General features: G+C 43.7%; 1 protein-coding gene across 1 annotated transcript in view; it reads left to right on the top strand.

The window, feature by feature from the left end:
- NR3C2 (nuclear receptor subfamily 3 group C member 2) overlaps positions 1-11,436 on the top strand; it is a 248,423-nt gene extending 236,987 nt beyond the window's left edge. Inside the window, exon 8 of the mRNA XM_014950015.1 lies at positions 7,658-11,436. Coding sequence (XP_014805501.1) covers positions 7,658-7,813 — 156 coding nt within the window. The 3' untranslated portion in view covers positions 7,814-11,436. The remainder of the gene's footprint in view (positions 1-7,657) is intronic.

The raw sequence follows: 11,436 nt of genomic DNA on the forward strand, positions 1-11,436 counted from the left end.
GGGCTTTTTTGTCTCCATGCCACGACATTAAACCCTAATGTGAACCTTCCCCTTCTCTTGGCAAGGCAGAGCCCTGCGCTGTCACTGCCTTGTTGATGCTTTCTGCCAAACAAAAATAAATTCTTTAAGGCTCATGCTGCTGAATAATTAATTTTTTATGGTTCCTGAAGGGAATACTTTATAGCTGAGGTGGATCTTTCCATAGGCTTGAGAGCGCTAGGACTATGCTCGCTGAGAAAGCTGGTGGTGGAAAGAAGGGCAGGGATGCCCGAGGGGCAGGTTTGGGAGGCAAATGTGCCTCCACAGGGGCTTCATCCCACTAATATGGAGCCACAGACGAGGCCCTCAGCTGTTGCTGACACCTTGGGGTGCACTTACTCCTGCTGTTCATCCACCAAAGTTGTGTCCCACCAGTGGTGAGCTGTTTAGAGCCTTGTTTTAGTCCCTGAATTCCCAGAATAGGCATTTTTCTCTCTTTGCTCGGAGGCTGGATCCAGTCCCTGCTCCCCGTGAGGCCCCAGCAGAAGCAGCAGCCCCATCAGAGTGTGCATGGAGGTGTGTTGCAGCAGCTAATGTGCATCTGTTGAGGGAGAAATTGATTCCCAGCTTCTTAATGCTCCCGGGGCTGCTCTGAGGGTTGTCTTGCTCAGTTTGTGATGGTTGGATCTTTCTCCTTCATGTTTTTGGAGGAGGGTAGAACCCTGCTACTATCAACAGGAGAGTGAGGGAGTCTTGGCTCAGGATTTCCCCCGGCTGAGAGCTGAGGATGCTTCATTGCTGTGTGATGTGACACTGAGGGTTTGCGTGCATCCTCCGAGCATAGAAAAATGGTTCAGCTCAGGTTCCCCCATGTCACGTCCAGGTGTCAAGTGCAGTGGTTTCAGTGTGCACATGTTTATGATGAAAACCCGAAGAAATGAGCACAGTTCTTAAATCAGATAAATCACGGAATCACAGAATAATTGGGGTTGGAAGGGACCTCTGCAGATCATCTAGTCCAACCCCCTGCCAGAGCAGGGCCACCCAGAGCAGGTCCCACAGGAACATGTCCAGGTGGGTTTGAATGTCTCCAGAGAAGGAGACTCCACCACCTCCCTGGGCAGCCCCTTCCAGGGCTCTGCCACCTTCACAGTGAAGAAGATCCTCATCATGTTTAGGTGGAACTTCTTATGTTCAAGTTTGTGCCCATTTCCTCTTGTCCTGTCCCTGGGCACCACTGAAAAAAGACCAGCCCCATCCTCTTGATGCCCACCCTTCAAGTATTTATAGGCATTGATCAGATCCCCCCTCAGCCTTCTCTTCTCCAGACTTTCAGTCTTTAGACCCAAGTCCCTCAGCCTCTCCTTGTAAGGGAGATGTTCTAGTCCCCTCATCATCTTCGTAGCCCTAAACACACCTGTCCAGGCAGAACTAGGTTCCACATCTGCTCTGGTCAGACACTGGTAGTGCCTAATCCAGATGTATTTTACCCACCTTTTACTCCTTGCTAGTGTGAGGTAACTACACCCCACAGGTGTAATCAGAGGCTTCACCCCTCGGTCTTAGCGGTTTTACTTTTTGGGTTAGAGCTCAGGATTTCCTAAGGAGTGGGGGATTGGCCACTGTGGCACCAAAGGACATCTCTACCCCTGAAAATCAGCTTGTGAGCCATCCCGGGGGGGGAAACAATTTGCTTCCTGAGCCCTCAGAGTGGTAATTAATGTACATCATGGGATTTTTGTAGGACTGGGAGTGAAAAGGGAGTAAGTGGCAATGGAATAAGGGAGATGGAATAACCACCTGCCAGTGGTTTTCCTTAACCTTCCTGATGGTGAAGGGTGAAGGGCAGGAGGGTGCAGCTCAGGCTGGGCAGCAGCTCCTGACTCCTGCCCCGTCTGAAACGCCTGGGTTTGGGGTTCCCTCCTCCCCACACTCACCCCGCTCCGGGCAGGGACCTCATCCTGAAGGGGGGGAAAGTTTTTTTCGGAGCATCCCTTTGGTATGAGAGCCCTGAGGTTGCTGACAGCGATAGCTTGTAGCTAATAATAGGAAGGAATTACTCAGCGTTGTGTCGTTACCCTACTGCCGTCTTAATTGCTGTATCAGTAGGCTTAATTGCCAAGATGCTCCTGATAGACAAGTGACTGTGGGCTTTCTGAAGTCAGGAAAGGAACCGAGCGCAGGAACATCCACCCCTTGCAGATCAGAAGGTTCTTCCCATTTCTGGGACTACCAGGGCATGGTGAGATTGCCAAACTGAAATCTGTTCTTTTTGGCTGTAAAAATTCTGCGAGTGCTCGAAGGTCACCGTAACTGTATTAACTTCAGGGACTTCATTAAAGGATTCATTTTTTTTAATGACGAAGAACAGTATGGGTGAAGAAGCCCATTTTATGGAAACCCCACCCTAATAAGAGAAAATGATGTTTGATTAATGCCCCTATTTCTCAGAGGCGCTTCATGCAGCGTACACATGCGGAGATCGATTAAGTAAAAATCTTACAATTTCTAAGACTCCTGTAGCCTTGAAAATGTTGAAGCGCAGCACGGTCTGTAGGGTGGTGGTGAGAGAAAGCTCCCTAATTAATGACTGAAGTGGTGATGGGTTAGAGCTCACATTAATTTATTTGGTCTAGAGAACAAGCCCTACGAGGGGAGGCTGAGGGAACTGGGCATGTTGAGTTTGGAGAAGAGGAGGCTGAGGGGAGACCTCATTGCCCTCTCCAGCTCCCTGACAGGAGGGTGGAGAGAGGTGGGGGTTGGCCTCTGCTCCCAAGGGAATAATGAGAGGAGCAGAGGAAATGGTCTGAAGTTGGGGCAGGGGAGGTTTAGATGAGATCTTGGGAAGAATGACTTTCCTGAGAGGGTGGTCAGGCACTGGAAGGGCCTGCCCAGGGGGGTGGTGGAGTCACCATCCCTGGAGGGATTGAAGAAACGTGTAGACGTGGCTCTTCAGGGCATGCTCTAGTGCCTGAGATTGTTGGGGTGGGTCTGTTTGTGGTGGTTTTTTGGTTTGGTTTATTTTTGTGGGTTTTTTGTTTGGTTTTGTTTTTTTCTTTTTCTGTTTGGACTCGATGGACTCTTTGCCCAGGGAGGTGGTGGAGTCACCATCCCTGGAGGGATTGAAGAAACGTGTAGACGTGGCTCTTCAGGGCATGCTCTAGTGCCTAAGATTGTTGGGTTGGGTCTGTTTGTGGTGATTTTTTGGTTTGGTTTATTTTTGTGGTTTTGTTTTGTTTTTTTTTTCTTTTTTTGGTTGGACTCTATGATCTCAAAGGTCCCTTCCAACCATGACGATTCTGTGATTTGGTGGTATTTTCCTGGCTGGAGGGGCTGGGGTCTCCATTCTGGGAGATACCCAGGACCCAGCAGGGCAAAGCCCAGCACCCGAGCTGCCATCCCCAGGCACTGGCCCAGTTACCTTCCAGGCAGAAGAAGGCTTGCAGTGCCCTCAAAGGTACCCAGCCCTGTTTTATTGTCAGGTCCTACAGAGTTAAACAACTGCCTACTGAAGCAATTTCTAATTTCCTTACCGAGGGGAGAGTAAGGTTTTTTTGCTCTTTTAAAGCGAAAAAAACCTGCTTTGGCAGGAGGGTTGGACTCGATGATCTCCAGAGGTCCCTTCCAACCCCATGGGGTTCTGTGAAAGTCTAGCTAAATTATCTACCTGTTATCAACCAAGACTAGATCAGGTGAACGTTGCTTGGGCTGAAGAGGCAGATTCGGAAACTTCAGTATTGCCTGTGGAATCTCAATTTTTGATCCTTTTAGTACCTCTTCATACCAAAGAGAGGAACAAAAGTCTTAGCAGACTAAATAAATAGGTGTAGGACATAGAATCATAGAATGGTTCGAGTTGGAAGGGGCCTTGAAGGTCATCTAGTTCCAACCTCCCACCAGACCAGGTTGCTCCAAGCCCCATCCAGCCTGGCCTTGAACCCCTCCAGGGATATCACATCCTTAAGGGTCCAAACCCAATTATTATTTGATAGGAGGTTCTAGGTATTTTCTTTTAAATTGCTCTGTAAACTTAACCTTTCTCCTCTGTGGTGAGACTCATAATGTGCTTCGTTAGGATAATATCCATGATGACATCCTGGTTTCCCCCCACTGGGCTGTGAACTCACTGGTTGTATAGAACAGCGTATGCCCTCAGGAATGTTATTATTTTTCATTTCCCCTTTTGGCCATGTATTCACCAGCTACACCTATCTACTTGATACCACTAAAACCTTGCTGGGAAGGCAGAATTAATCGTTTCCACGTAGGCTTTTCTGTGGTCTGGCTGCACTTGGAGGTGTCACAGGAGTGTGATGAGGCAGGAGTTAGCTGGCACTGCTCAGAAGGGGAGCCCGTCAGCACCACCAGGATGGTGGTGGGAAACTACTCCTCTTCACCTTCAGGAGAAGCAGCACCTTCATCAGGTCAGTGTCAAGGGTGTGTTGGGGTGTGAGGCTCAATTAGCTTAGGTGCTGGTAATTGATGGCAAAGGCAGAGATTACACCGAGAGAGATATTTCTTCACTTTCTTTGGGTCTGTGTTATGTAGAGGCTGGATGGATGGGCCGAGGCCATTGGGATGAAGTTCACCAAGGCCAAGTGCCGGGTCCTGCCCTTGTGTCCCACCAACCCCCTGCAGCGCTCCAGGCTGGGGGCAGAGTGGCTGGAGCTGCCTGGCAGAAAAGGACCTGGGGGTGTTGGTGGACAGCTGGCTGAACAGGAGCCAGCAGTGTGCCCAGGTGGCCAAGAAGGCCACCAGCATCCTGGCCTGTGTCAGGAACAGTGTGGGGAGTAGGGCCCGAGAGGTGATCGTTCCCCTGTACTCGGCACTGGTGAGGCCTCACCTCGAGGGCTGGGTTTGGTTCTGGGCCCCTCACCACAAGAAGGACATTGAGGGGCTGGAGTGTGTCCAGAGGAGAGCCACCAAGCTGGGGAGGGGTCTGGAGAACAAGTCCTATGAGGAGAGGCTGAGGGAACTGGGCATCATCTTGAGTTTGGAGGAGGCTGAGGGGAGACCTCCTTGCCCTCTCCAGCTCCCTGACAGGAGGGTGTAGAGGGGTGGGTGTTGGCCTCTTCTCCCAAGGGAATCATGAGAGGAGCAGAGGAAATGGTCTGAAGTTGGGGCAGGGGAGGGTTAGATGAGATCTTGGGAAGAATGACTTTCCTGAGAGGGTGGTCAGGCACTGGAAGGGCCTGCCCAGGGAGGTGGTGGAGTCACCATCCCTGGAGGTATTGAAGAAGATTGTAGACGGGCATGTTCTAGTGCCCAAGACTGTTGGGTTGTGTCTGATCATGGGGTTGGAGGTGTTTTTTGTGGGTTTTTTGTTTGTTTGTTTGTTTTTCTGGTTGGACTCAATGATCTCAAAGGTCCCTTCCAACCACAAAGATTCTGTGATTCTGTCTGGAATGTTTTTGGCACCCAGTATGGGCAGAAACTGCCTCCTCCTAATGGGTGAAGCAAACCTTTGAACATCAGCACTTTTTCCCTCGTAAACCGAATTACGTCTGTGCTACTTATTTAGCATGCATCTCTTTAATTAATTAGCCTTGCCACATGACAGGCCAGATCCTTGGGAATGAGGTAAGCAACAGCAGACGGGCTCGTGCACCGCTCAGTAGCAGAAAGTCATGTGTTCAGGTGATCTCACCACTTCTCCATGTCAGTCATAAACTGCTTCTAGCTTTGCAAGAACAGCTGTGAGAGCCCCGAAAGTAAGTTCTAAGGTTGTGGTGCTACAAGAGGGTGGTCTGTTGGTCCTGTATTTTTTAATTGGTAGCCTTTTCTGCCTTCCAGAAGTCCACTTTTATTTATCTTAGCTTTAACAGGAGCCTTGGGGCAACTCTACATGGAATCATAGAAAGGTTAGAGTTGGTGACAAACTTGTGTTTGATCCACCACGCCAGCAGAAGTGGCTTAAGTCCTTTGCATGGACACAAGGCGCCAAAATTAAGCTGTGCATAACTTTTTAATTTTTAAACAGCAGAGGCTCTAGGTTGTGGGGCTTTTTTCAGTAATTTGGTGAATTTTTAATGGGAATTAATAGGCTACGGGGAGCCTGGATGCACTTCATTCGTGGTTGCCTCTTGACTGGGTTGGGCTGTTTCTCTTAGACATTGTGAAGGGTCCAGCATCCCATACCAGCATCTCCATATCAGGAGGTTCATTGAGATGGCAGCACCCAAAAAAAATAGTAGTTTTGAAATAACAGTCCCTTTGATACAATCGAGGAGTCCATGGCCTTTAGTATCAAAGTACTACGTAAAACTAAGAGATCTCTTTGATACAATCGAGGAGTACTTGTTCATGGCCTTTAGTATCAAAGTACTACGTAAAACTAAGAGACAAATTAAGACACTCAAAAGCCCAGATTAATCCTCGTTATTGTAGTGTGATTAGGTTTCCCATAAGGTGTAGACCAAAACGAAGCTCTGTAACTGACAAATGAGAACACCACAACTTGAGAACAAGGTAGAAGAAATCAGACTGAATTTCTTGGTGCCTTGGAGACACGCGTGGTTGGTTTTTTTTCCCCGCACACCAAAAAGCTTGTGGTAGCTCTGTGCCACTTAGTGTTTCAGCTGGAGACCACCTCACCTTTATTAGGATCACAGACTGGCTGGATGAACTTGCCCTTTGTGGGAGAACTGTGATAGTTTCACCTGTGAAAGCCTTTGGTGCCCCAGAGGAAGCCAAAGTGGAGCCGTGGGACAGGTTAAGGGCAGGTTTGTTCTGCTGGTGGAGGTGGTTCCCACCTTAACTCAGTCCTTGTGGTGTTAGGGAACAAAGCCTCCTTCTCTGGCATTGAAGGGCTAATTAGAAATGTTTATCTTTAAAATGCATAATCCACTGAGAGAAAGGAAGAGTGTGCTGCTAAGCCACCACTACAAAAATGGAGAACTTGGGGTTTTCTTCAAAAAGAAATACATCCCTAAATATCACCTCTATAGTTCAAGGAGCAGTAAGCAGGAAAAAAGCTTGGGGTGGGTGTGTATGAAGAAATGCTTTTGTAGATAAATAGAAATGCTTTGTCAGATGAATAATTTGGTATGGACTGGGATGTTATAAAATGTGAAATGCTACAATGGGACCCAGCGTTGGTGATCTCAGATGTTGCTGAGCTAAAATTATCAGCTGCCCTGGCAGTTGTAGGTTGTGGCCCTTGGAGAGTGCTCTGAAGTTCCCCAGATAATCTGATTTAACAAATGTATCTGATTTTACAGCTGCAATGTAGACATGCAGCAGTTTATGGCAGCTCCTTTCCCTCTGGTGAAGACCTGGAGCACCCATGATGGTGTTTCCATGATGGCCAGTAGCCTGTTGGTGAAAGGAAAGGTGCAGTTATGCTGAAAAATCTGTGGTATTTTGTTTTTTTCCTCGTTAGCACATTTCTAACAAGTCTGAGGTTCAAAGAAAGGTGCATTTATGCTGAAAAATCAAATCTGTGGTATTTTGTTTTTTTCCTCATTAGCACATTTCTAACAAGTCTGAGGTTCAAATTTGAGGTTAACAACTTTGAGGTTCATGTTCTTTTGTTTGCTGTTTAACCCCTGCCAATGAACTGCCAAGCCAGAGTAAGAAAGATGCCATCTCTTGGTAGGGATCTGTTCTCCATGAGCTGTTGTTTGCATGCGAAATCCTCTGTGGCTTTCCTAAAAAAGTGTTTCTTTCTGTGTTTCAGCTTGTTAGTGACTTATTGGAATTCTGTTTCTACACCTTCCGAGAGTCTCAGGCACTGAAAGTGGAGTTTCCAGCCATGCTGGTGGAAATCATCAGTGACCAGCTACCAAAGGTGGAATCCGGGAATGCCAAGCCCCTGTACTTTCACAGGAAGTGATAGAAAATGTCTTAAATGGAAGAACTTTGCCTTAAGTTTCCCTGTGTTATTCCACACCCATGAAGGACCCAAGAAACCATATTTTAAACATGCTATTTACACTTGTTCAGCAGTCTCTGAATAGTCTAAAATCATGCGAAGGGTTTGGGGGAATGGAAAGCAGTTGACTCGGATTTGGCAAGACCTAGATGTTTGGAAATCACCCCGTAACCCTAAAACACTTAGAAAAATGTTCCTGTTCCTCTGGATGAAAAGCCATATCTAGTCAATAACTCTTTGATTTTGATATTTTAACAGATGGAGTTTTAAATATGCCATGTAGTTTCTGGTATTGTTTGCTTGTTTTAAAAAGGGTTCAAGAACTAATGAGAACTTTTTAAAGCTTACCCTTGGTTTGCACATAAAACGTAAAGTCAATATGGGGCATTAATATTCTTTTCTTGTAAAAAAAAAAGAAAAAACAAACAAAACCTATATATATACACACATATATACACACACACACACAAACCCTAATGTGTAAAGTAATAACAGAACATTTGGTGTGGAATACTCTGTTATCCCCACCTGTGGCATTTGTTATCCCATGTTATCCCCTCCTAGATGATATACACTGTGTTAAGTGTCCATTTACTATTTAATTAAAAAGGATAAGATGTGAAAACAAATGCCCTGGTATCAATTTATAGTATCTATTGTGCTGGCTTTACAAATAATTTTTTGCAGTCTTTTGCTGTACTGTACATTGCTGTATGTATAAATTGTGAAGGACCTGAAATAAGGTGTAAGGAACTTTTGTAAATGAGACAAAAAAAAAAAAAAAATCTTTAATGGTTAATAGGATGAATGGGAAAGTATTTTTGAAAGAACTCTATTTTGCTGGAGACTATTTAAGTACTATCTTTGTCTAAACAAACAAGGTAATTTTTTTGTAAAGTGAAATGTTCTGCATGCATAATGAACCGTTTACAGTGTATTTAAGAAAGGGAAAGCTGTGCCTTTTTTTAGCATCATATCTAATTTACCATCCTACAGTATCTGTTGTAAATAACCACACTTTAACCTTTTTCGGTTGTATTTAAAGCCTTTCTCTTTTCCTCTCTATTTTTCCTCCCTTTTGTCTCGCTTTGCAAGCCTGTGTGACCTGAGCACACCTGAGAAACCCTGCTTCCCGTGTCTGTAGGAAACCACACTCTCTTGTGTTTGCCACTTTTTTACCAAGGTTTCATTTAACAAGACAAATTACGGTCTCTCCAAAGCTTTTTTTGCCAGCTTAATGATATAGTGAGTCCTTGCCCTCTGTTCCCTTTCTCTCTCAGGGGAACGGGGGGCGAGTAAGATGTTGAATGATTTTTTTTTCTTTTTTTTTTTATTAAGGTTTCCCAGATCGTTTGTTTTTTCCTTTGAGTACTGGATACATAAAAGCATCTTAAAAGGTCAGATTATTATTTCAGATGGGGGAGAGCGATTTCTGATTATGATGAAGGGAACATGCAGATCATGACAGTAAGTACATGGAACAGCTTTGTACTGGTGAGAGGGATGGTAAGGTACTGATAAGGGCAGATTAGCTGAGTAGAATTTTTAGTGATAAACTAAAACGTACGTAATTTTGTAAAGCACTTTTGTAATAATCAGAACACATCCGAGAAGACAAACGTTCACACTACAAGTTCGACTCAGTTGGTCTGATTTTGTCTCAAAAACGTTTTCTCTAGAATAAGACTGCAAAGAAAAAAAAACTTTTTTGAGGTGATTTTCACTATTTCACAATTTATAAGCAAATACAAAATTTTGGAGTAGAATAGAGGACAGGTGGACTTTTCTGAGGCTCAAATTGTTGCTGCCACATGCTCATGTTTAAATAGAATAGATTTTTTCAGAGTCCTAATCTCTAGTGTTCTCTCCGGGTGCCACTGGTTATTTTTGAGCTCTAAGTTTGTCCCTTGGCCGGTCAGAATGTAGCATTTCTTTTAAAATGGTGGTCAAGTTCAGAATTCTACACCCTTTTTTCCGAGTCCAAATTTCGCGGTGCGCTTTGGTGCACTGAGGACAGTCAGTGCTACTTGTCTTTTTAAATGACACCTGCCTTATGCAATGGGTAACCTGTAAAGACTGTATTCAGAGAGGTTGTTTTTTTTTATATATAAATATATACATACATATATTATTTGCATTTTGGAAGTCTAATTCCTAGGCAGATCTTTAAATACTGACCTGCACAGCAATATGAAAGCCAAACTTCCAACGTGAGATACACACAGCATGCAGACTGGTTGTTTACAGTAAAGACACAGTCATACATCCATCTTTCCATTTACGTTTTGGTTTTTTGGTGTTTTTTTTTTTTTAAAGTCTAAAATAGAAAATTTCAAAGCCAGGTTCTGGGTGAATACAGTCTGCAGCAGCTTTTTATATTAACAAAGTTACTGCCTCCTTTTCTGTCTCAGAGTAACTTTGCTTGATTAAAACAGCAAAGCCATATTCTACACTTCACTGTTAAATGCCTGTCCCAGTCCAAATTGTTGTCTGTTTGCTCCTATTTTTGTACCTTATTACTTTTAATCTTGGTTTGGTACAATTCATAATTCACAGAAACTTCATATAATTAAACACACTAAAATTAGTTTTAAAAAGCAATTTATATCTTTATGCAAAAACGTATGTCTGTCTTTGCAAACAACTGTAAGCAGATTATAATAAATCCTTTACTTTAATCACCTGTTGTTTATGAAACCATTCATTGATTATTATTTTTTTTGCTAGAGATCATTGAAGTAATAGATACACAATTGGATATAGATGTTGTAAGAGGCAGTATTCTCTTATCAAGGACACTTAAGCAGAATAGCCATCACTTTTTTTATCTAAACCTGTGTACAGAAAAAGAAAAAAAACCCAACAAAAACCCAACCCTATTTTTTAGCTACCGGGAAGTTGCGTTCTTTTGAATTTGTTTAGAATGAAATAGGCATTTGTCTCCTGCAAAATACAAGACAAAACTCAAAACACCTTTTAGAAGTGGGCTTCTGTTCATCGAGCTGAATTATTTTGTTGTAAGAAGGAACGGGGATATACAGCAAGAGCATTGTATACACAGTTAAAAAAAATGTAAAATAGTGTTAATGTACTGCAGTGGGTATTTCAGGAATACTACACACCGCGCGGCGGGGCAGTCGCGCAAAATAAAATAGAGGAAGACTAAAGTTTGCAATATCAAAATCTCATTAAAAAGATACTTTACAATCAATAATGCAAAAAGCTAATTCACAGGGTGGTGTTTTTTCACTGACTTGTTTAAACATTTATGAAATTAAAACAATTCTACAGTTAATGCACTTTTAATTGTTTATTAAAGATTTGACTTTTTCTTTTTTTAGAGCAATGTTTTCAGCTGGAGGTCAATGACTTGATAAGATAGACAGCAGTTCTGAGGCCAGGAAGCTCAGAGGAATGTTTTAAGAATTCTTGGAGTTTAAATAGATTCCTGGATGAAAAATAAAAGCAGCCAGCAGTATGGTGTAAACAGTAAAATCTATGCATAATGATGCATTTATAATTAGGGGTTTGCTTCTGTATGTTTAAAGCTTTTTAAATAAATAGAAAATATTGTTTGGTCTTTA

The sequence above is a fragment of the Calidris pugnax genome, unplaced genomic scaffold (genome assembly GCF_001431845.1).
Source record: "Calidris pugnax isolate Ruff unplaced genomic scaffold, ASM143184v1 scaffold42, whole genome shotgun sequence".
Lineage (NCBI taxonomy): Eukaryota > Metazoa > Chordata > Aves > Charadriiformes > Scolopacidae > Calidris > Calidris pugnax.